At 40.6% G+C, this 26817-nt stretch overlaps 1 protein-coding gene across 4 annotated transcripts in view; it reads right to left on the bottom strand.

Moving 5' to 3' along the window:
- LOC140737724 (probable E3 ubiquitin-protein ligase HERC1) overlaps positions 1-26817 on the bottom strand; it is a 273953-nt gene that overhangs the window by 89232 nt on the left and 157904 nt on the right. For 3 of the 4 annotated variants that reach the window (XM_073064301.1, XM_073064299.1, XM_073064303.1), the window contains 6 exons: positions 22388-22443; positions 15085-15273; positions 11567-11738; positions 10300-10570; positions 6670-6880; positions 5461-5714 (listed from right to left, as the gene is read on the bottom strand). In XM_073064301.1, coding sequence (XP_072920402.1) covers positions 5461-5714; positions 6670-6880; positions 10300-10570; positions 11567-11738; positions 15085-15273; positions 22388-22443 — 1153 coding nt within the window. The remainder of the gene's footprint in view (positions 1-5460; positions 5715-6669; positions 6881-10299; positions 10571-11566; positions 11739-15084; positions 15274-22387; positions 22444-26817) is intronic. The other variant, XM_073064302.1, reaches the window with a different exon arrangement.

Genomic DNA, 26817 nt, shown 5'->3' on the forward strand with positions numbered 1-26817 from the left:
GTTACAGTAGAGAGAGAGGATGAGGGGGAAGAGGAAGAGATTTTGTTAGTGCAACAGCAGCTGCCCAGACATCCACACTTCAAAATCTTGACACACAGTTCATAACTTAGTATTTTGAGATACAAATTTATGCTCAGAGCAAAATTCTGCTAGAAAGTGAATATGTCTCTTATTTTAGCACACAACAATACATAGTACTTGGTACACTACTACTCAGCATTCATAGAAACCTACTACAGATTGAGCACCTTTTATCTGAAATGCTTGGGGCCAGAGGTATTTCAGATTTTGGAATATTTGCATCTGTATAATGAGACACTTTGGGATGGAACTCAAGTCTAAACATGAAATCCATTTACATTACATATACAGCTTATACATATACCCTGAAGGTAGTTTTATATAATACATTTAAATGAGCCAGCTCTATCAGTTGCACTGATTTCTGTAGTATCCAGGTTATCTTCAAGGACTTCCGCCACCTAGGACAGCCCTCTTCTCACTGCTAACATCAGTAAAGTGGTACAGAAGCCTGAAGGCACAAACTTAATGATTCAGGAACTGCTTCTTCCCCATCTGCCATCTGATTTCCGAATGGATATTGAACCCATGAACACTATCCCATTACTTTTTTTATTTCTTTTTTTTTGCACTACTTAAAATACAAATATTTAAAATATCTATTTACTGTAATTCACAGTTCTTTTCCCCTCTATTATTATGTATTGCATTGAACTGCTACCACAAAGTTAAGAAATTTCACAACATATGCTTTTGATATTAAACCTGATTCTGATTCTGACCTTGGCTACCCAGGTGGACAGTCAGTGGCTGTTTGGCATTGCCATCATTCCTGACTATCAACTTATGTGTACTGGGAAGCAGACTTCGTCATACGCTTGTTCATCATACATATGTACTGATGTAGCTGTTCAGCGTTACATTTTCATCAGTGATGACTTCTGCAAGCTCTATTAACTTCTCTGCTGCTTCGTGATCAGCAGGTGCTTTAACACTACAAATCTCTTAAAATGTAATACTGTGCCTTTTCATAAATTTCTGCAATCAGCCTGCTGAATATTCACAATTATCTGCAATTTTCAGTTCATCATCATAGATCTTTGCTTGTTTCATGATCAGCATACCGCTAAGTGGTTTATGTTCACTCCAACGCTGATGAATCTTCATTTTTCTGCTTTATGCAGTGTTTTTCATTTTTTAACTTCTGTACCTTAACTATGTGAGATTACTTTCATAGCTGTCCGTGGTGTGCTGATAGCTGTGCATCGCCTGGGAACCTTCCTAGTACCTTGTAGAGTTTTCCTATCTGTGATGTCATGTCAGCGCTCAAAAAATTTCAGATTTTCGAGGTTTAAAGATTTTGGAATTTTGATTAAGGGGTGTATTGGCCAGAAGGAACTACACTCTACAAATCAATTGATTTGAATGATTCAAGGACAGTGGAAAAAAACTACAGTTTCAAATTAGCGGATTTAGATGAATCAAGGACAGGGGAATCAGAATCAGGTTTTATTATCACCTGCATATATTGTGAAATTTATTTGTTAACTTAGCAGCAGCAGTTCAAATGCAATAGATAATAAAGAGGAAAAAAATAATAAATTAGTAAATCAATTACAGTATACATATACTGAATAGACTAAAATCATGCAAAAAACAGAAATAATATATACTAAAAAAGTGAGGTAGTGTTCAAGGGTTCAATATCCATTTAGGAATCGGATGGAAGAGGGGAAGAAGCTGTTCCTGAATCGCTGAGTGTGTACCTTCAGGCTTCTGTACCTCCTACCTGATGGTAACAGTGAGAAAAGGGCATGCTTGGGTGCCTGGGTGCCTTTCTAAGACACCGCTCCTTGAAGATGTCCTGAGTACTTTGCAGGCTAGTACCCAAGATGGAGTCGACTAAATTTACAATCCTCTGCAGCTTTTTTCGGTCCTGTGCAGTAGCCCACCCATACCAGACAGTGATGTAGCCTGTCAGAATGCTCTTCACGGTACATCAAAAGAAGCTTTTGAGTGTATTTGTTGACATGCCAAATCTTTTCAAACTCCTAATTAAATATAGTCGCTATCTTGCCTTCTTTATAACTGCATTGATATGTTGGGACCAGGTTAGATCCACAGAGATCTTGACATCCAGGAACTTGAAACTGCTCACTCCCTCCACTTCTGATCCCTCTATGAGGATTGGTATGTGTTCCGTCTTACCCTTCCCGAGGTCCACAATCAGTTCTTTTGTCTTACTGACATTGAGTGCCAGGTTATTACTGTGGCACCACTCGACTAGTTGGCATACCGCACTCCTGTATGCCCGCTTATCACCACCTGAGATTCTACCAACAATGGTTGTATCATCAGCAAATTTATAGATGGTATTTGAGCTATGCCTAGCCACACAGTCATGTCCATCTCGAGAGTAGAGCAGTGGACTAAGCACATGTCCCTGAGGTGAACCAGTGTTGATCATCAGTGAAGGGGATATGTTATCACCAATCCGCAAAGATTGTGGTCTTCCTTCTTCTTCAGCCCTCTCTTATGCACCAAGCCTTTGTGCTATGGAAAACGAGGGGTATAACATGTTTTCGTGACTTATTTTCAGATAATTGTTTTATGTCCTTTGAACAGCTGTCTAATAAATATAATTTGTCTAGAGCCCAATTTTTTAGATACTTACAAATTAGAAATTTTTTGAATAATATGTTACAGTCCTTTCCGAATTCATCCCCAATTGATATTACGGAAAAAAATCTAGGTTTAAATCCCTATCAGAAGGGTTTAGTAGCCGTCATTTATAATATGATCATGAAAATACAACCAGGGATGTCAGATAAAATTAAGAATGAATGGGAAAAAGAATGTTCCTTACCCACAGAGCAATGGGAGAAACTTTTACAGTTAGTTAACTCCTCTTCTATTTGTGCCAAACATGCCCTAATACAATTCAAGGTGGTACATAGGGCTCATATGTCCAAGGACAAACACGCTTGATTTTATTCTCATGCTAATCCAATCTGTGACAGATGCCATTCTGAAGTAGCCTCACTGACTCACATGTTTTGGTCTTGCCCTTGCTTGCAAAAATACCGTAAAGATATTCTAGTTCTGAGTATTAACTTGCAACTTCATCCTATTATTGCAATTTTTGGCTTACCAATAGTGGATAACAGTTGTTTATCCCCCTCAGCTCGGTGGATGATTACATTTGTCACACTAATGGCTAGAAGATCTATTCTACTATACTGGAAAGAAATTAATCCCCCAACTACATTTCAATGGTTTTCCCAAACTATATCTTCTTTGAGTTTAGAAAAAATTATAATTGTCATTTTTGACCCTTTGGTCAAATTTGAAGAAACCTGGAGACCATTTATTCAACATTTTCATTTGAGTTAAACTGACCTTTCCCAAACCTTTAGTTATTTGGATAGAGGTGTGGAGTTATTGACACTACTATGTATACTTGATATGATACAATAGCCCATGTCGGTTAGGTTAGCTGTTTTTTTTTTGGTTTTTTTCCATTTTCCTATTTTTGTAATACACTATGAGTTTGGGAGGTTATTATATTTGGGTTATTAACTGTTTGTATTCGCATTCTAGCCTTATTAATTATGTACTCTCAAGCTCTCTGAAGCTTTCTTCTTATGCTTGTTTGAAAATTAATAAATGGATTTAAAAAGAAAAGATTGTGGTCTTCCAGTTAGGAAGTCGAGGATCCAATTGCAGAGGGAGGTACAGAGGCCCAGATTCTGCAACTTCTCCATCAGGATTGTGGGAATGATGGTATTAAATGCTGAGCTATAGTTGATGAACAGCAGCCTGATGTAGCTGTTTGTGTTGTCCAGGTGGTCTAAAGCTGTGTGAAGTGTCATTGAGGTGGCATCTGCCATTGACCTATAAAGGCAAATTGCAATGGGTCTGGGTCCTTGCTAAGGCAGGAGTTCAGTCTGGTCATGACACTCCTCCCTCGGAGTGTCAGACACCCTGAGCCAATAGGCTGGTCCTGGACTTATTTCCACTTGGCATAATTTACTTATTATTAGTTAATTATTTATGGTTTTATATTGCTATATTTCTACACTATTCTTGGTTGGTGTGACTGTAATGAAACCCAATTTCCCTCCGGATCAATAAAGTATGTCTGTCTGTCTGACAACCTCTCAAAGCATTTCATCACTGTCGATGTGAGTGCTACTGGGTGATAGTCATTTAGGCAGCTCACATTATTCTTCTTAGGCACTGGTATAATTGTTGTCTTTTTGAAGCAAGTGGGAACTTCTGCCCGTTGCAGTGAGGGGTTGAAAATGTCCTTGAATACTCCTGCCAGTTGGTTGGTACAGGTTTTCAGAGTCTTACCAGGTACTCCATCTGGACTTTCTGCCTTGCAAGGGTTCACACTCTTTAAAAAGAGCTTAACATAGACCTCTGAGACAGAGATCACACGGTCATCAGGTGAAGCAGGGATCTTCACAGCTGTAGCTATATTCTTTCTTTCAAAGAGGGCATAGAAGGTGTTGAGTTCATCCGGTAGTGAAGCATCGCTGCCATTCATGTTATTGGGTTTCACTTTGTAGGAAGTAATATCTTGCAAACCCTGCCAGAGTTGTTGTACATCCGATGTACGACAAACCAATTATCTTTGTTTCTCATTTTATCAACTGTGAACTGATTCTTGCACTGGAATAACCTGAAACCTTCAGGTATTGACCTGCCAAGCCTGACACCATTCTCAGGCTACGTCCACACTACACCGGACAAATCCATAACCAAAGCTTTTTCCCTTCGTTTACCCTCCGTTCCACTGAAATGGCATTTTCGACCCCCGAAAACGGAGAATTTCTGAAACGCTGTCCAGGGTGTGTAAATTTGAAAATGCCGGATTGGCCGGAGCAGTGTGGACGGGATAACCGGAGAAATTTAAAAACGCTGTCATGATGTGCCAGAACAGATGGTGCCATTTCATTGTTTTATTGAACGCAACCTAACAATTTCAGAACAGAACCCAAGTGCATTTTAGTTAAGCCAATAAAGAAATACTTGTTGGTAAATACAGATTCTCTCTGTGCTTCTCTGATCATTGTTACTAAGGGGTAGATCTTTATCACAGGGTGCTCAACCTCTGTTTCATAAGTTATTTATTAATAATAATTATTTTTATGACCTCCAAGAAAAACAAGAAAAAACTTCAAATTTAGGTACTTGATGCAAAAAGAGTTTTTCAATTCCCTGTACTACCTAGCATAGAACATAGAAACATAGAAGAACATAGGAAACCTACAGCACAATACCGGCCCTTTGGACCACAATGCTGTGCCGAACATGTATTTACTTTAGAAATTACCCAGGGTTACCCATTGTCCTCAATATTTGCGCTACTTTGCATCATAATGTAAATCTGGACCAGAAATCATGTTAAAATATCCAAAAATGAAAGTGTACCCGGTTCTCATGAGCTTCCAGCTTAACAGTGGGACATTTCCGAAGATCCCCTGCCAGGTCTGCATAAGTTTGAGGTCTAAACTGATTGTTCCTTTCCGTGGTAGATAAGACCTGTACTAGATGCTGTGCGGCCCACTGACGATGTCCAGAACTCAGTCTCACAGACAGGCAACATGCTGCAAGTGCGTTGGCTAGTTCCAAGGGTCCAATATGTGTTGATGAGTAAGAATATGCAGATGAAGAAGGTGGAATATCTGGAAAGGATTTAAAAAAGTATCTTCAACACAGAATTATTGAATAAAATTTCTAAATTGTTCAGTAAAGAAAGGAGCCAAATGATTCAGAGTTACAGGGCATGGAAACAGGTTCTTTCGCCCAAGTTGTCCATGTACAAAGTAGAAGCTATTTCTTTTGTCAACCGGGAAGCTCTGGCTTTGGCTCCCCGATCTTTCAGATTCTCTTGTGGGAATGTGCCAAGCAGATGGTATGATATTGCCAATCTTAGATTTCAACTTTACATTGGTCAGATCACTGCTCATTTTACTGAAGGCAAAACAACCTCTATTAAAAAGGTTTTTCTTTAGATTGTTCCCTGCTTTTCTTTACAGCCATTCTAAAATTTTATGACACATTGATTGTTCTCCACGTTTTCTCAGCTAAATCATTCTAATTCCTCAGAATAAAGTCCAGCAATACCTCCTTTCTCAGTTTCAATGAGATCTTCTTTTATTCCTATTATATCCAGTGAATACAGGTCTAATTTATCAATCTCCCCTCATGTGATACTGCCACCATCCTAGATATCCATATGGTGATTTGTCACTGCACTCCTTCTATGGCAGGTGCATTCTTTCTTAGGTGAGGATATCAGAATTGTGCACCATGCTCCAGTAATGCTCTCACTAATACCCTGTATATTTGCGGTCAGATATTCTTGTTCCTATACTCAAAACATCTTGCAGTGAAGGCCAACCTAGTACACTTCTTTTAAATTATTTGTTTCAGTGATTGAAATCAAAACAATATTGCTTCATTGTCTGATACTGCTTTCAGTACTTCGGGTATTAACCTGAAAAAATACAGCCCTGATCATTTAAAAAACATATCACTTACAGAACTTGGTATGAAATCACTAAAATGCAGAATGCTACTAAGATATCTAGTTACAGTTAATTCAAAATACAGACAATGAACTCTGACATTCCCTACCTTTAGACTCTGCTTCCTCTTTGTCACGACTGGATTGATGTCGAAAACGTTTCTCAGTAAGCAATGCTACCAAGGCTTGGGTTACCAGAAATTTGGGATAGCCAGAAAGTTTATCTTTTGCTGATCTACAGAAAACTTGAAGCACCCTGTTCTTTTGCTGCACATCACGAATTATGCCTACATGTAGTCCTGATGCAGCAGCAATTAAATCCTTGGGAAAGAAAGAATTAGAAAAGAGATGTTTAAATTCCTTTTAATGACTAAGCAACACAAACCTTCACAGAATTTAACATAGTTACTTATAAAGGTAGGCTACGTCCACACTACACTGGATAAATCCGTAACCGAAGCTTTTTCTCTTCGTTTCTGCCCTCTGTCCACACTAAAACGGCGTTTTCGTCCCATGAAACTGGAGCTTTTCAGAAACGGTTTCCAGGGTGGGTATTTTTGAAAACGCTGCTCGTGCAGATCAGTGTGGACGGGGTAACCAGAGAAATCTGAAAACACTTGTCAGACGGCAGTGCGCCATTTCATTGTTTTCTTGAATGCAACCTAACAATTTCAGAACAGACGGTAACGAGACTGAAGCCAGAAGAGTTAGAAATGTACTCACCAAATACTTTGACCCATAACTTACTGAATAAATAAGTATACTGTACTCACTTTACCCTGTTTTCTGTCCTTACTTGTATGAAGGTGGTTTACCTATTTATGCAAGTACTTCTCTGACAATAGATGTGTAACAGCCTAATGTAACATTGTATGGAAATACAGGATAATACTGATGCAGACCTGTTTCACACATTTAACAAGGGGCTTTATTAATGCAACAGAGTTAGTCAGTTTTTCAATGTTTGTCATCAGCCGGGTCATACAGTCCATGAACTCCCTGTTGGTTGCCTCCGTAAGCTTCAGTATTTTTAAAAAAACTTTTAAGTCCTCCTGCGCGAGAGCCAACAGCTGCCTGTCGTTTAAGTTTTTCTAGTCTGTAACTGAACAAACACACACCGTCTTTCACGGCGAGATTCAACACCAAACATGTCGCTTGTTTTCGGTGGATGTGTCCTGCGCATGCGCATTAGAAGAGATTCGCTGAAATCTTCGTTTCAATGTGGACGGAGATATTTTAAAAAATGTATAGTGTGGACGCCTATCGTTTTTACGTGAAACCGGCGTTTTCAAAATTATCCGGTCTAGTGTAGATGTAGCCATAGTTTCTTAAGTACATTGTTTATTACAATAATTAAGCCTATGGTGTTTGATGACATTCATACATTGCAAACCAAAACATTGCAATAGGTGTTGAAACAAATATTGATAGGCTAAGAAAGTAGGCATGATGTTGGCAGATAGAATATAAAGTGGTAAACTGAAGTAATCTACTTTGGAAGGAAGGATGATAAAGTCAGATATTATTTAAATCAAGTGAGAATACAACAGTTTGCATTTCAAAGGGATCTGCAGGCCCCAGCAGGCAAAGCAGAGTCAGCTGACAAAGCAGGTAATTAACACAGGTAGTGGAATGTTGTCTTCTATTACAGAGTATCAAACTAAGGAAGTTCTGATATACCTTTACAGAGTGCAGGTGAGACTACACCTAGGACACTGGGCATAATTTTGATCTTTGCATTTAGTAAAGATGAGCTTGCAGTGGAGGCAGTGTATGAAAGATTTATTGGATTAATTCCTGGGGACAAGTGTGAAAAAGATTGAATTTTATTGTAAAATAGAAGATTCTGCGGGATGTTGACAGGGTGGACACAGGGATGTTATTTCCCCTAGAAGGGGTATCTAGAACTGGGGGCACAGCTTCAGAATAAGGGGCCATCCACTTTAAATAGGGAGGAGGAGAAATTTCTTCTCAACAGAATCATACTTTTCAGTCCTGGAGAGCTGTGTGTGGGGGAGGGGGTGTGGAACTCATCAAATTAAATCAAGGTGGAGACCGACAAGCATATAAAATTGAGCACAGCAGGAAGGTACTGTGTTCAGTCAGTTATACAGCATGAAAACAGGCCTATCCAGCCTAGGCACCCATCTAAACAGTTCATTTTTATTCAAAGTGCATTCCTATCTACTTCATCCAGATTATACTATCCATCTACACTCTAGAAGCAATTTACTGTGTTTAATAAATCTACCAACCTACACGTGTTTGGATGTGGAAGAAAACCAGAGCACCCAAAGTTCAAGGGGAGAATGTGCAATCTCCCTGCAGAGAGTACTGGAAGCCAGGACTGAACCTAGGTTGCTAAGCCGTGAGGCAGCAGCTCTACCAGCTGTACCACAACGCTCCCTAGGACTGGATTAGCCAAGAAGATTAACCATGATATTGCACAGACTCATGGGGCTGATTGCCCTCTCCTTTCATTTCCTCATGTCTATCGCTTAGGCCTAACCATTTTCATCCGCTGCATTAACGGGTCAGCAGTAGCGATGATTGCATAATGTTCAATAACACTCCTAACTCCTCAGACAGTAAACCATTCCATGCCTACAAGCAGCAAGGCCTGCATGACATTTAAGAATGAGCTGTTAAGTGGCAAGTAACATTCATGCCATGAAAATGCCAGGCAATGAACATCTCCACATGACACAAGAGAGCATCTACCAACTTTGCCTTGATGTTGAATAACATTACTGTTATCGGCATTCATGCCGGATAACCACAGCGGCCACACACCTGGTCAGAGGTTGGGTATCCTGTGGCAAATAACTAACCTTTGGCAACATAAAGCCTTTCCATGATTTACAAGAAATCAGTAGTGTAACGGAATACTCTCCACTTCCCTGTAAGAGTGTAGTTCTAACAACTACTCAGAATCTCAGTACTACAGCTTGCTTGAACAGCACTTGCCAATTATTCTGAATGTTCACTTGTTCCATGACCAGTGTATGTTATAATCTACTACAGACACAATGCAGTTACTTGATAAACTATTCCAACAGCACTTTCCAAACCAAAGCAGAAATTAGTTACTTTCCACAGGATACACAACCTCTGATGGGTTCTTGAAGCCACAGCATTAATGTGATTGGTCCAATAGAGATTCTAGTCAGAGGTGCTGGGTCTAAATCCTGAAACTCCCCATCTTCACCAGAAAACTGCAATGTATCTAAAAGATTATTTATCACTAAATTCTCAAAGACTGTGTGGGATAGATAATACATGATGGCCTACCAACAAAGATCACATCCTGAAAAACGAAATAATGCTTCGAAATTTCAAAGAATATTGGTTATAAATCTGAATAACATGTATTAGAAGAACTGTGGTACCTGCCATTAAAGATCGCATGCACAAATATAGCATTACCACAAATAATTTAAATTTAATATTGTAGTTTAATATAATTACTAGAAATTACGAACTAATTGTAAATTGCAAGACTATCATTAAATTTAGAAAAACTTTTACCTAGACGATATAACAGATCATTTTATAATAAAACAAGTCAAAATAGTATTTACATTTAAAAATTGAAAATGCTACACTTAGCAGATGTCAGGCAAACTGCTGAATCAAAGATTCAGTCCTAGGTACAAAGAACTAAGACTGTGTGTTTCCTGATCTGCATTGCTTGCAGCATGTTCTATATCATTTACAGGTCATTTTGTTCCTCCCATTACCTGAGTACAGACATTAACCAATGCCCTGTACGCTGAGGGGCTGTTTGCAATTAGACAGCCAATGGCTGAACTCATATATGTTAAGCAGGAGGTTGTACTCCACGTTGTTCCTTTTGAAAGTCTAAATGGAGCACTTGAATATAAATGCTCTGTTCCACTATTGGCCAACTGAGCCCTGCCTCCAGCTGCAAGGCACATCAATCGAACCAAGATACGGATGTCAGTTAATCCAAGAGCTTCCAGTCCACTTGTTTGACTGCATATAGATCCACTGTAAAGGCATATTTTGAAAGAGATTTTACCAAAATGTTACAACTGTTATATACTTTAATATATTCTAAGAGACTAAGTAGCAATGGAGGATTGAACTGATTATATTGCCCTGTAAATTTAAAACTTGGTTTTGCTTTACCATGCTTATAAACCATTTAGTTTCCATTTCTCTGAACCATGCAGCTTGATAACATTAATTATAGGTATTCTGTAAACACTTAAGAACCTTCCCATCATAAATGTGTCACAAACTTCTTTGTAAGAGAGGGTCTATCTTTCCTTAAGAATTAATGCTATTATCATGTATTCATTCCCACAGCATTAGCATTCCTGAGAAAAGCAGAGATTACTAATGGGCAGAAGATTTAACTGTACCAATTTATTCCATCCCCAAACTGCTGTAACTGGTCAGAGACAGGTACTTGATGTTGTGTAGTTCATCTCCTGACTCCATTTGCAAATGATGCATCAGGAGTACGATGGAATTCTCTCCACTTACCTAGATGGCAAGCTACACAGTATGTTGATTACTTTTTACCATTTTTAAAAAATGCTGGGATCTAAAGACCTGGATGGCCTTGTATATGATTCACTGAAAACTAATATGCAGGTTTAGTAAGCAATTAAGGCAGCAAATAATAAAATGGGTTTTATTGCAATTAGAATGGAATACAAGAATATGGATAGAGTCCCCGTGAAACTTCACATTTATAAGGTATCCCTACCCAAGGAAGGATCCGCTCTGTGATAGAGGAAGCGAAGGCCTTGACCAATTTCAGGAATGGAGGGTGTGTTATGAAAGAAAATTAAGCAGACTGGGCCTTTAGAGTTTAGAAGCGTGGGAGTGATCTCATTGGAATGCATAAAATATTCATACATTATTTATAATGTAACAATAATATTGATTCAATGGAATTGACTTTTAAAAAACAAATCAAATAAGATTTTATTAGTAATCATTAAACACTCAGAAACTGTATAGTTTCTAACATACCTCACAGAGACAAGCGATAAAGCTTTCATAACCATGGTGTGTGCCAAAAGAATTTGCATTGCCATTGTGATACGTTGGAGAGCAAGAACTCTCTCTTTGGTGTCTCGAAGTGTTGCAGCTTGCTCACCCAAAGTCAGTCTAGAATATGCTTTCTCATCAAACTTGTTCACACCTAACAATGGAAACATGTTAAAATGCCTTCACATTGTGTGACAATACTATAGCACACATTGAAATCAGATTCAATTTCTATTCATTACTGGACTACTTCCATGCAGCCCTCATGATCTGTTTAGAGAAAGCTATTTGGCTTAGTAACACATTCTTTAATCTTCTGGTTATATGAATTTGTAGATGTTGGCAGGGAAGGAAGCAGTGGGAGGCACATATTCTTTGTTTCTTTTGTCAACTTTAGAAGAAAACTGATCAATTAAGATGAAGTGTGCTGAAAATGTGCAGAAAGCCAACAGTGCCAACATCTTGAAGGATCTAGCTTGGGCTCATCACATTGATGGAATCATGAAGACGGCACCCCAGTGGGTCTAATTCATCAGGAATTTGAGGAGATTTGGTATGTTACCAAAGACTGTTGAAACTTTCTACAGGTGTATGGTAGAGAACATTCTGTCTAGTTTCAATACTTGGCATTCACAGTATCACAAAAGGTAACTGAGGGCTGTAGAATCAGCCAGCTCTATCTTGGGCACAACATACCCCTACCATTCAGGTACTTATCCAAACTTCTCTTAAAAGTTGAAATTGAGCTCATATGCACCACTTGTGCTGACAGTTTATTCCATACTGCCACAGCCCACTGTGTAAAGAAATTTCCCCTTGTGTTCTCCTTAAAATTTTCACCTTTTACCCTTAATCCATGTCCTCTGGTTGTAGTCCCATCCGACCTCAGTAGGCAAAGCCTGATTACATTTACCCTGTCTATACCCTTCACAGCTTTGTATACCTCTATCAAATCTCCTCTCCATTTTCTACATTCTAACCTATTCAATCTTTCCTTATATCTCAGGTCCTCCAGTACCGGCAAATTCCTTGTTAATTTTCTCTGTACTCTTTCAACTTCATTTACATCTTTTCTTTAGGCAGATGACCAAAACTGCCCAGAATACTCCAAATTAGGCCTCATCAACATCTTATACAACTTCAACACAACATCCCACCTCCTGTACTCAATACATTGATTTATGAAGGCCAATGTACCAAAAGCTTTCTTTATGGTTCTATCTACCTGTGACACCACTTTCAATGAATTATGGACCTGTATTCCCAGATCCCTTTGTTCCACCATACTCTTCAGTGGCCTCCCATTCACTGTGCAAAATCTACTCTGGTTGGTCCTACTGAAGTACAAAACCTCACAATTGTCTGCATTAAATTCCATCTACCAATTTTCCAGCTGATGCAGATCCCTCTGCAATATGATAGCCTTCCTCGCTGTACACTACACCTCCAGTCTTGATCATCTTCAAATTTGCTTATCCAGTTAACCACATTATCATCCTGATCATTAACAGACAACAAAGGACCCAGCACTGATCCCTGTGGCACACCACTAGTCACAGGTCTCCAGTCAGCCAGACAACCACCTACTACAACTCTCTGGCTTCTCCCAGAAAGCTAACGTTCAACCAATTTACTACCTCATCTTGAATGCCAAGCAACTGAACCTTCTTGACCAACCTCCTATGTGGGACCTTTTCAAATCCATGTAAAATAAAATCCATGTAGACAATATCCACTGCCATGCCATCATTCACTTTCCTGCTAACTTCCCTGAAAAACTCTAAGATTGGTTATGCATGACCTACCACACACCAAGCCGTGCTGACTATTCCTAATCAGTCCCTGTGCATCCAAATACTTATATATCTGCCCCTTTAGAACACCTTCCAATAACTTTCCCACAGTTGGCGTCAGACTCACGACCTGTAATTTCCTGGTTTATGTTGAGAGCCTTTTTTAAACAGCAGAACAACAGCTACTCTCCAATCCTCTGGTACATCTCCTGTCACAGCATCGATGGAATACAGTCTACTTTTTGGGCCGAGACCCTTCATCAGTACACTTCCTTATTTTCAGTTCCAACTATAACACCTCACCAGATGAGTTCTCCAGTCTGTCCTAACTGAGCATTGCCATGACATTTTCCTTGACTAGTAATGCTACCCCTCCTCCTTTAATCCCTCCCAATCTGTCATGTCTAAAACAACAGAACCCTGGAATATAGAGCTGCCAAGCCTGCCCCTCCTTCAACCAAGTCTCACGAATGGCTGCAATGTCATAATTCCAGGTGTTGATCCATGCTCTGAGCTCATCCGCCTTTCCTATGATACTTCCTGCATTTAAGTATGAACAGCTTAGGACACTAGTCACACTTCGCTCAATCCTTTGATTCTTGACTTTGTCTGAGGTCTTACCAACATCTATCTCTGCAGCCTCTCCACTAACTGTTCTGGCACTCTGAATTCCATCTCTCTACAACTCTAGTTTAAACCTCACCATCCAGCATTAGCAAACCTTCCTGCTAGGATATTAGTCCCCCTCCAGTGAAGGTGCAAATTGTCTCTTCTTTACAGGTCCCACCTTCCCTGGAAGAGAGCCCAATGATCCAAAAATCTTACACCCTTCCCCCTACATCAACTCAACCATGTATTAAACTGTATAATCTTTTTAGTTCTGGCCTCACTGGCATGTGGCACAGGAAGCAATCCTGAGATCAAAACCCTGGAGGTCCTGCCTTATAACTTAGCACCCAACTCCCTTTGCAGAACCTCATCACAGGTCTTAGCCATGTCATTGGTACATATGTGGACCAGGACATCTGGCTGTTCACCCTCCCACTTGAGAATGCTGAGGACTTGATCTGAGATGTCCCGGGTCCTGTCACTCAGGAGGCATCATACCTCGTTCTCGCCCAAAGGACCTCCTTTTCATTTCCCAAAATAATGAATCCCCTATCACTACAGTGTGCCTCTTCTCCCCTCCCCTTTCTTCCAAGTCACCGAGCAGACTCAGTGCCAGAGACCCAGCTGCAGTGACTTACCTCTTCTAGGTCATTCACACCACCCCACCCCCCCCCAAAACAGTATCCAAAGTGATATACCTGTTGTTGAGGGGGATGGCCACAGGGGCACTCTGCATTGGCTCCTTAACCCCTTTCCCCTTCCTGACTGTAATCCAGTTTCCTGAGTCCTGCACCTTGGGTGAAATTGGCTCTCTATATGTCCTATCCATTACCGCTTTAGCTTCCTACATGATCCGGAGTTCATCCAGTTCCAGTTCCAACTCCTTATCACAGATTGTTAGAAGCTGCAGCTGGATGCACTTCTTGCAGGTCTCGCTGCCTTCCCACAAGTATATACTCCATTTCATTGAGGGAGTTTGTAAGTTTCTAAACTACCCGTAGCAATTTATAAGCAGCTGCAATTGTGCTTCTGTACTCCAAGACCTTCACAAGGACACTGGCAAATGTATCTTAGATATATTAAAATAGTTTCTATTACCTTTCTTTAAAAGTGCCTCTTCTGTATTATCAGTCATAACTGAAGCTCCAAGAGGATCCTGTTCTGGAAATTGGACTGGATCTGGAATCAATTTGCTATCATTTAAACCAAGTGGCCCAGCTAATGAAGCAAAATCTTCCAGTCCTGTAAGTTGCTCCTTTCTTTCAACATCTAATATATCCCAGTCCTCTGAAAAAGAGAAATGAATACCCAAGTCTTATACATCAATGTGTTAATTAATAATAGCTAGAATATATATTGGAAACCCATTTGCACATTTGTTTCTTGACAGTAAAGCAAATAAGTCCTTGTTTGGAGTACTGTGCAGATGCAACAGGAGCGTTCCCATGCAGGTTCGACAAAGGTTTTTTACGGGAAATCCAGTATCTATAAAAGAGAGTAACTGCCTAGCAGAGTGGTCATCATGGGAGTGGTTATCGTCAGGGTAGTCGGAGGCTTCAGTGAGAAAAGGTAGGTAGGTAAGTTCATTCCTTATTTCTTATTTAAATCTTGTCAGAATAGCAGGGATGTCTACAGAGCCAATGTTCTGTTCTGGGTGTCAGATGTAGAATTTCCAGGAGACTCCCAGGCTACCCAATGGCCACATATGTGCCAGGTGCATCGAGATGCAGCTCCTTAGACACCGCGTTAGGGAACAGGAGCTGCAGCTTAATAACCTTCGGCTTGTTAGGGATGGTGAAGAGGTGACAGACAGGAGTTACAAGGATGTAGTCACCCCAAAGCTATAGGAGACAGATAAATGAGTGACTGTCAGGAGAGGGAAGGGGGAGCATCAGATAGTGGAGAGCACCCCTGTGGCCATCCCCCTCAACAATAACTACTCCATTTTGAGTACTGTTGGGGGTGAGGGGGGAGAGGAACGACCTACCGGGGGAAGGAACAGCGGCTGTGCCTCTTCCACTGAGTCTGGTCCTGTGGCTCAGAAGGGTAGGGAACTGAAGAGGATGGCAGCAGTGATAGGGGACTCTGTAGTCAGGGGTCAGATAAACAATTCTGTGGAAGCAAAAAAGAAACACGGAACCCTGCCTCCCAGGTGCGCTGTTTCTGGAAGTTTCTGGACACTTCCAGAATATCCTGAAAAGAGAGGTGAGCAGCCAGAAATTGTGGTACGTATTGGTACTGATGACATAGGAAGAAAAAGGGAGGAGGACCTCATAAAAAGAATATATAGAGTTTGGAAGGAAGCTGACAAGCAGGACCTCAAGGGTAGTAATCTCAGGATTGCTGCCTGTGCTACACAACAGTGAGGACAGGAACAGAATGAGGTGGCAGATAAATGTGTGGGATTCAGATTTCTGGATAATTGGGACTGCTTCTGAGACAGGTGGGACTTGTACAAAAGGAATGGATTGCACTTGCATCCGAGGGCAACCAATATTCTTGCAGGCAGATCTACTAGAGCTGCTGGGAGTAACATGAAGGTAAGGAAGGACAAGCCAATGATTGGGTACAAATGTAGATAAAGTAAAGAGTTAAATTGTATCACAGAGGCAAAATTCAGAAGGTCAAAGAATGCAGGACTGAAGGTGCTGTATTTAAATGCATGTAGCATTCTGAATAAGGTGGATGAACTCATGGCGCAATTAGAGATTGGGCATCACTGATTCGTGGCTGTAAGAAGGCTATCAAAAGATATACTTTGTATCAAAAGGACAGGCAGGAAGCCATAGGCTGTGGTGTGGCTCTGTTGGTAAGAGATGGAATTACATCTTTACAAAGAGGTGACATAGGGTCAGAGAATGTTGAATCTTTGTGGTGAAGTTAAGAACTTGCAAGGGTAAAAAAAAACAATTATGGGATCATATTATAGACCTCCAAATAGTGCCAAGATATGAGGTTGAGATTACAAAGGGAGCTAGAAGGGTAATGACACAATTGTAATGGGGGACTTCGATATGCAAGGGGATTGGAAAAATCAGGTTGGTGTTGGATCATAAGAGAGGGAGTTTGTTGAATGCCTATGAGATGGCTTTTTAGAGCAGATTGTACTTGAGCCTACTCAGGGAAAGGCTATTTTAGATTGGGTGTTGTGTAATAACCCGGATCTTAACATAAGGGAAGCCTTAAGAGGTAGTGATCATAATATAGACAGACAGACATACTTCATTGATCCCGAGGGAAATTGGGTTTTGTTACAGCTGCACCAACCAAGAATAGTGAAGAAATATAGCAATATAAAACTATAAATAATTAAATAATAATAAGTTAATCATGCCAAGTGGAAATAAGACCAGGACCAGCCTATTGGTTCAGGGTGTCTGACACTCCGAGGGAGGAGTTGTAAAGTTTGATGGCCACAGGTAGGAATGACTTCCTATGATGCTCAGTGTTACATCTCGGTGGAATGAGTCTCTGGCTGAATGTACTCCTGTGCCTAACCAGTACATTATGGAGTGGATGGGAGTCATTGTCCAAGATGGCATGCAACTTGGACAGCATCCTCTTTTCAGACACTACTGTCAGAGAGTCCAGTTTCACCCCCACAACATCACTGGCCTTACGAATGAGTTTGTTGATTCTGTTGGTGTCTGCTACCCTCAGCCTACTGCCCCAGCACACAACAGCAAACATGATAGCACTGGCCACCACAGCCTCGTAGAACATCCTCAGCATCGTCCGGCAGATGTTAAAGGGCCTCAGTCTCCTCAGGAAACAGAGACGGCTCTGACCCTTCTTGTAGACAACCTCAGTGTTCTTTGACCAGTCCAGTTTATTGTCCATTTGTATCCCTAGTTATTTGTAATCCTTTACTATGTCCACACTGACCCCTTGGATGGAAACAGGGGTCACTGGTGCCTTAGCCCTCCTCAGGTCCACCACCAGCTCCTCAGTCCTTTTCACATTAAGGTGCAGATGATTCTGCTCGCACCATGTGACAAAGTTTCCCACCGTAGCCCTGTACTCAGCCTCATCTCCCTTGCTGATGCATCCAACTATGGCAGAGTCATCAGAAAACTTCTGAAGATGGCAACACTCTGTGCAGTAGTTGAAGTCCGAGGTGTAGATGGTGAAGAGAAAGGGAGACAGGACAGTCCCCCATGGAGCCCCAGTGCTGCTGACCACTCTGTCTGACACACAGTGTTACAAGCGCACGTACTGTGGTCTGCCAGTCAGGTAATCAATAATCCATGACACCAGGGAAGCATCCACCTGCATCACTGTCAGCTTCTTACCCAGCAGAGCAGGGTGAGAATATGCTAATATTCATACTACAACTTGAGAGGAAGAAGCCCAAGTCACATGTATCAATATCACAATGGAATAAAGGGAATTACAGAGGCATGAGGGAGGAGCTTGCCCAGGTGAACTGGAGGAGGCCACTGGCAGGAATGATGGCAGTACAGGGATGGCTGAAATTTCTGGGAATAGTACACAAGCTGCAGGATAGATATGTCCCACAGAGGAAGAAGTTCTCAAGTGGCAGAGATAGGCAACCATGGCTGACAAAGGAAGTTAAGGACTACATAAAAGCCAAGGAAAGGACATACAAGGCAGCAAAAGTAAGTGGGAAACTGGATGATCAGGAAGCTTATAAAATCCAACAAAAGGCAACTAAAAAAGCTATAAGAAGGGAAAAGGTGAAATATGAGAGCAGACTAGCCAATAATATAAAGCAGGATACTAAAAGCTTTTTCAGTTAAATAAGGAGTGAAAGAGAGGTGAGAGTTGATATTGGACCACCGGAAAATGACGCTGGTGAGGTAGTAATGGGGGACAAAGAAATGGCAGATGACTCTAATGGGTACTTTGCATCTCTCTTCACTGTGGAAGACACTAGCAGTATGCCAGAGGTCCGTGAGTGTCAGGGAGCAGGAGTGAGTGCCATTGTTATTAAAAGAAAAAGTTCTAAGCAAACTCAAAGGTCTTAAAGTGGATGTCACCTGGGCCAGATGGACTACATCCCAGAGTTCTGACAGAGATTGCTGAAGAGATAATGGATGCACTGGTCATGATCTTTCAAGAATCACTTGAATCTGGCATGGTTCTGGAGGATTGGAATATTACAAATGTCATTCCACTCCTTAAGAAGGGAAGAAGGCATAAGAAAGGAAATTATAGGCCAGTTAGTCTAACCTCAGTGGCTGGGAAAGTGTTGGACTCTATTATTAAGGATGAGGTTTTTAGGTACTTGGAGACTAATGATAAAGTAAGTCAAAGTCAGTATGGCTTCTGTAAAGGGAAATCTTGCCTGACAAATTTGTTAAACTTCTTCGAGGAAGTAACAAACAGGATGGACAAAGGAGAGTCAGTGGATGTCATTTACTTGGATTTTCAGAAGGCATTTGATAAGGAGTCACACATCAGAATCAGACTTTAATTGCCAAGTACCTATGCACATACAAGGAATTTACTTCCGGCAGATGTTGTCTCTCTGCTCATAACAATAATAATGATAAATATAAATGAAAATATAAATTGTACATACAGGTAGTGCAATCCAAGTAATAGTTAGCCGACAGTTAACTGTTCAGCAAAGTGACCGCAGTAGGGAAAAAACTTCTCCAGTGCCTATTAGTATTAGTCTTAGTCTGGAGGGATCTGAAGCGCCTACCAGACGGAAGCAGATCAAACAGTCCGTGCGCAGGATGGGAGGAGTACTTTATGACCTTTATGAGGTTGCTTAACAAGATAAAATCCTATGACATTACAAGAAAGGTACTGGCATGGGTAGTGGAATGGCTGACAGTAGGGAGGCAGCATGTGGGAATAAAAAGAGCCTTTTCTGGTTGGCTGCAGGTGACCAGTGGTGTTCCTCAGGGTTCAGTATTGGGACTGCTGCTTTTCACATTGTTTGTCAATGATATAGATAATGGAATTGATGGCTTTGTGGCAAAGTTTACAGAAGATACAAAGATAGGTGGAGGGGTAGGTAGTGTTGAGGAAGCAAACTGATTGCAACAGAACTTAGACAAATTGAAAGAATGGGCAAAGAAGTGGCAGATGGAATACAATATTGGGAATTGTATGATAATGCATCTTGGTAAAAGGAACAATAGTGCAGAATATTCTCCAAGTGGGGAGAAGGTTCAAATGTCAGAGGTGCAAAAGGTCTTGGGAGTCCTCATGCAAGACTTCAAGGAGGTTAATTTACAGGTTGAGTCTGTGGTAAAGAAGGCAAATGCAATATTGGCATTTATTTCAAGGGGAATAGAATATAAAAGCAAAGAGATAACGCTAAGGCTTTATAAGACACCAGACAGGCCACACTTGGAGCATTGTCAAAGGTTTTGGGCCCCATATCTCAGAAAGGATGTGTTGTCATTGGAGAGAGTCCGGAGGAGATTCACGAGGATGATTCTGGGAATGAAGGGGTTAAAAGATGAGGAGCATTTGGCAGCTTTGGGCCTGTACTCATTGGAATTTAAAAGAATGTGACAGGATCTCATTGAAACCTACCGAATGTTGACAGGTCTAGATAAGATCGAGGACAGGATGTTTCCTATGGTGTGGGTATGTAGAACTAGAGGGCACAGTCTCAAAATTGAGGGGTGACCCTTAGAGCGGAGGTAAGGAGGAATTTTTTTTTTTTAGCCAGAGAGTAGTGGAATGTTCTGCCACAGACTGCGGTGGAGGCAAGTCTGTGCATAAATTTAAGGTGGAAGTTGATCATTTCCAGATCAGTCAGGACATCAAAGAATATGGCGAGAAGGCAGGAGTGGGATCCAGGATCAGCCATGAACAGACTCGATCGGCTGAATGGCCCAGTTCTGCTCCTTTGTCTTATGGTCTAAGTGATACATCAGCTCAGAAATCGTGCTCAGCACTCAGCAATGATCTGCAATATATTGAATGTCCTAAAAATGTCCTTTGTATCCTCAGGCTGGTACTTCTATTTAGAAGCACCATCTTGAGGACTCTGATTTGGAACTTAGGCAGAGCAAGTGACTGAAGTGTCAGTGAGGGAGCACACTGGGATCAGTAACATAATTCCACTAGTTTAAAATAATTATGTAAAAATATATGACTGGTCCACAAGTTAAAGTCCTAAAATTTTGAAGACACAAGTAACTTGCAAAAAATTTACTGGGAGAAAGTATATGCAGGTAAAGAGTTGTCTTGCAGGTGGGGAGGTTTTAAGAAGTGAGACAGGAGAGTTATAGGGTGACACATTGCTGTTAGAGTGAAGGGCAAGTTTGGCAGGATTAGGAAAATCTGGTTGACAAGGAATATTGAGGTTTTGGTCAGAAAAAAGCAGGCATTTGTCAGCAGCACCTGAGAGACAACTTTTACAACACACTGGGTGATAGGTATATGGAAGGAACTGCCACAGGAAGTTGTATAGGCAATTACAAATGTTAAAAACACATTTAACAATTACATGCATTGTAAAGCTCTAAAACCCAGACAAATGAAAAACACGAGATTCTGTAAATGCTGGATATCTCAAACAACATACAAAAAATGCTGGTGCAAATCAGCATATGAGGCTGCATCTACAGAGAGGAATAAATAGTCGTAGTTTTGGGCTGAGACCTTCATCATGGAAAGAAAGGGGGCAGAAGACAGAATAAGGTGTTGGAAGAGGAGTGGGGGGGAAAGCTGGCAGGTGATAGGTGAAATTAGGTGAGGAGGAAGGTGGGTGGATAAAGGAGGGGCACGCAGTAAGAAGCTGGAGAGGTTTGTTGGAAGAAGGAGCTGAAGATGGAATCTGACAGGAGAGGACAATAGACCATTGAAAAAGAGGAGTGAGAAGGGAACTAGAATGGGGAATGGAAAGGGAAGGGGGAGTGGAGAGAGGGGAGGGGGGGGGGGAGAGTGAGAGAAATTGTTGGACGTTAGAGAAATTGATGTTCGCGCCATCAGCTTGGAAGCTACCTAGACAGAATATGAGGTGACTTCTTTGTGGCAGAAGAGGAGGCCATGGACAGATGCGTCAGAATGGGAATGGGAAGTTGAAATGAAATGGGTAAATAGGAATGGTTGACCGATTATTCCCTTCAATAGATGCTGCCTGACATGCGAAGATTCTGCAGGCAAATGAGACGTGATGTGGACTACATATTTCCATGCCGTATAACTCTGGGTCTCATAATCTCCAAGAAACTGAAATAATTACCTCTAATTAAAACCTAAATGCTTTATGTGAAAGAAAGCATTCCTACAAACACAACCTTTCAACAATGCATTGTGTAACATACAGTTGTTACCACAGGTTCAGTAATAATTGAGTATAGAAAAGACAATAGGCAAGAGAGTCAGAACTGAGATGAAGAGGATTTATTTTATTCTTTTTATTTTTGCTTATAAATACATGCAGACAATTCTTCAGTGTTCTACGTACCTTCATGCGTATTTTCATTCTTGTTGATTAAGTCAGGCGCTAACCCTTTTGCTCTGCTGGTGTGGGGATAGGGATGAAAGGAGGAAATGAAAACATGTTAGGAACTTGATTATATTTGGTTATACATGTTTCATGAATATTCAAAGAGCAATGTATGACTTCAGTGAATATTTCTTTCTGTCACAATTACTTTAAATGAATACAGAAGTACTACAAAGTATCTTAGATGATGCTTTTTGGCTAGTCACCAATTCCAATAATTCAACCTTTTCAACAAAGTTGAAGACTTTATGACTGACTACTAGTAGAATCACACCAATCAGCTGCTCCGTTGGATGCTGTATGAAGCTCAGTGGCAGAGATCTGTTTGCTGCGATTTCCCAGCATTACTCAGAGGAATGGTTGGTGGCGTGAGGGGGAGGGGAAGGAAAACTGCCTCTCTGATCCTCAACCAGGTCAAATCAAGCATAGATCTGATGCCCCAATGAGCTCAAAGGGAATTTCAGGTGTTCATTGTTAAAGACCCTCACCATGGTCTTCTCATTACCATCATCAGGGAGGAGTTATAAGAACTTGAAGACACACACACTTAATGATTTAAGAACAGTTTCTCCCTCTCTGCCATCAGATTTCAGAGTGGTCAATGTACCTATGAACACGACCTTAATATTCCACTTTTGCATTATTTATTATTTTTGTAATAATTTGATTTTTATATGTTTGCACTGCATTGCTGCTCAAAGCAATACAATTGCATGGCATATGTCAGAGATACTAAATCCGATTTTGAAAGCACACACCAGTTAAGTGCTTTTATAAATTATTTTGCTTTTGTTTAATCCTTCCACATTCATATGCTAAGTGTAATTTACTTATAAAACATTAAAATTATTATTTACTTCAATTCTAGTAGTTTTAAAAAGGGTGGCACAGGAACGCAGTGATTATCTTTGCTGGCTCATAGCTGCAGCGATTAAAGTTCAACCCTGATCTCTGGTACTGTTTGTGTGAAGTTGGCACATACTCCTTGTGACCATATGAGTCTCTCCCAGGTGCTCCAGTAACACCCACTCACATACCTCACAGACATTACAGCAGATGAATTGACTAAAGTAAATTGGTAGGAGAATCAAGGGTGGGAGGAGGAGACAATTGATGGGCATGTGTGGGGATAATAGACTGCATAGAAATAAATGGGACAATGGAAATGAGAGGATTAATCTGAGAGCTAGCATAGATTCAATGGGCTGAATATAGCCTCTGAGAAGGCTCTTAATGAAAATACAATTTATAAAATCCGTTACAAAATAAATAGGGAATACTAATTACTAACCATTATTCTATTTTTACTATATTATTTCTGGTAAATGTCTCTTAAAGTGCCTTTGTGGAACTGCTCACACTGTAGGAAATTTCATATTTCATGAAGAAATTGAACTACTGCAGAATTTATCCAGATTAATACAATTTTGTTTTTAAAGAGAATGTATGTATCAGAATAAGATGCATAAATACTAACCTTCTCACCCTTAAAACTTTTTTTAGGGAAGTATAGATTACTTCATTTGAGTTTAGTGCTTTCAGCAGCTGTTCCAACTAAAGGTAATGACAACAACTTCTACAGGCTAATTAATATCAATCCAAAGTCAAGCAGTAAGCAGACTAATGCACAAAAAGCACTGGACATATTTCTGGCAGTTTAAATTTTAATCAAATTCCACTAGCACAAAGTGTAATTATAATAATTGAGAATGATGAATAGAAAATGCTGGAAAGATTCAAGCCTCTACTTTTTGATCTTCAAAGGCACACGAGTGAATCTGCAGATGCTGGAAATAAATAAAAACACAAAATGCTGGCAGAACTCCAGATGAAGGGTTTCAGCCTGAAATGTCGTCACTACCTCCTCCCATAGATGCTGTCTGGCCTGCTGAGTTCTGCCAGCATTTTGTGTTTTTATTTTTTGATCTTCATTAGTTTGATATTCTGACTTCACACGCAACATCCTTGCTTATCAACAAAATATAATTTTCAGTAGAACAGGCAAGTAGCAATGACAGTTTAAAAGTAGAGCTACAGAAAAGGAACTGCTAGTAGAGCTTCTATCCATACAGACCTGGCACTACTTCATTATTTAAAAAAACTATTAGTCTTCCAAATATACTAATGAAAGCAAAATTCAGGTCAGATGAGAAGAAATATTCTCACGTAGAAAGTAGTGAATCTTTGGAACTGTTCTCATAAGGCTGTTCAGGTTTTAGTAGTTAGTAAAGACACAGATCAATAATTTTGTTTAGATATTTGATATATGGGATTATTTTAGGAGAGAGATGCTGAGGTGAAAGGTCAAAAATGATGCCACTGAATAGAACATTAAGTATGAGGAGGTGAATGGCTTACTCTTGCATCTATTTTCTGTGATGCTTAAGTACTGTCCAGGGGTGGCTCTGACATCCATCATCATGAAGTGCTTTGAGAGGCTGGTAGTTGGCTTTAACTCCCAGACTACCTCAACCCACTGCAATTTGCCTACTGCTAAAACAGCTCTATGGCAGATGTTAAATTCCTGGCCCTACTCTCACCTTTGATGCATCATAAAGACAACAGTATTAAACTATTGTTTACTGACAACAGCTCCACCTTAAATATCCTAATTCAAAAAAAAATCATTTTCAAATTCCTAAATGTGGAACTCAACATCTCTCTTTGCAACTAAATCCTTGACTTCCTGACCAAAAGACTGTAATCAGTAAGGATAAGCAGCAACATCTCCACCGTGGTTAGCTGAAACACTGGCGCCTCACACAGCCGTGTCCTCAGCGTCCCCCCCCCCACCCCCCACTCTACTCCCTGAATACTTGCAACTGCTTGACCAGATTCTGGTTGACAGCTTCAGGTTCCTGGGACTGCACATCACAGATGGCCTTTCCTGGCTGAACCACATAGTCTGTAGTCTGTAGTGAGATGCTGAAGATGTTCTATAGGTCAGTTGTGGAGAGCACCCTCTTCTTTGTGGTGGCGTGTTGGGGAGGAAGCATTAAGAAGAGGGACGCCTCACGTCTTAATAAGCTGGTAAGGAAGGCGGGCTCTGTCGTGGGCAAAGTACTGGAGAGTTTAACATCGGTAGCTGAGCGAAGGGTGCTGAGTAGGCTACGGTCAATTATGGAAAACTCTGAACATCCTCTACATAGCACCATCCAGAGACAGAGAAGCAGTTTCAGCGACAGGTTACTATTGATGCAATGCTCCTCAGACAGGATGAAGAGGTCAATACTCCCCAATGCCATTAGGCTTTACAATTCTACCGCCAGGACTTAAGAACTTTTTAAAAGCTATTATTAATGCTTTTTGAGATAGTGATTTAGATGCATATCATATTTTTTACTGAGTTAAGTACTGTATGTAATTAGTTTTGCTACAACAAGTGTATGGGACATTGGAAAAAAGTTGAATTTCCCCATGGGGATGAATAAAGTATCTATCTATCTATCTATCTAGACACCATGACCAAGACAGCTCACCAGTACCTCCACTTCCTCAGTAGGCTAAAAAATCAAGTGGCATTGCTCCCTTTGACCTTCTCCAATTTTTATTACTGCACCATAGATTGCATCCTATCCAGATGCATCACAGCATGGTACTATTCTGCTCACGACTGCAAGAAACCGCAGAGTGGTGTTCACAGCTCAGTACATCACAGACTCTTTGGACTCTTCTTGCTGCCTCAGTAAAGCAGCCAGTATAATCAAAGACCCCACCCAGCCCAGACATTCTCTCTTCTCTCATTTGGCAGAAGATAAAAACAGCCTGAAAGCACATACCACGAAGCTCAAGGACAATTGTATTCCACTGTTCTAAGACTAATGTACTGTCCCCTAGTAGAATAAGATGGATTCTTGACCTCAGAATCTACCTTGTAATGACCTTGCACCTTAATGTCTCTCTGGATATATATTTAAGTCTGTAAACATTTAATTCTGCAACCTGTTATTATTTTACCTTAAGCTGTATTACCTCATGTACAGTTGTAATGAATTGATCTGTATGAATGGTATGCAAAACAAGTTTTTCACTACACCTTCATAGATGTGACAATAATAAACCAATTTATCAATCTATTTTATCTAATTGAGATATTTGTATAACCACAGCAAACTCATTATCATTTTGGTAGAGATGCTTCACACTTCACTGTGCAGTGGTCTCAGGGAACTCTGAAATAATACTAGAAACATAGAAAACCTACAGCACAGTACAGGCCCTTCGGCCCACCAAGATGTGCTGAATACGTCCCTACCTTAGAAATGACTAGGCTTACCTATAGCCCTCTATTTTACTAAGCTCAATGTACCTATCCAAAAGTCTCTTAATAAGTCCCTATCGTATCTGCCTCCACCACCACCACCATCACTGGCAGCCCATTCCATGCA

This window comes from Hemitrygon akajei, chromosome 13 (assembly GCF_048418815.1).
Source record: "Hemitrygon akajei chromosome 13, sHemAka1.3, whole genome shotgun sequence".
Lineage (NCBI taxonomy): Eukaryota > Metazoa > Chordata > Chondrichthyes > Myliobatiformes > Dasyatidae > Hemitrygon > Hemitrygon akajei.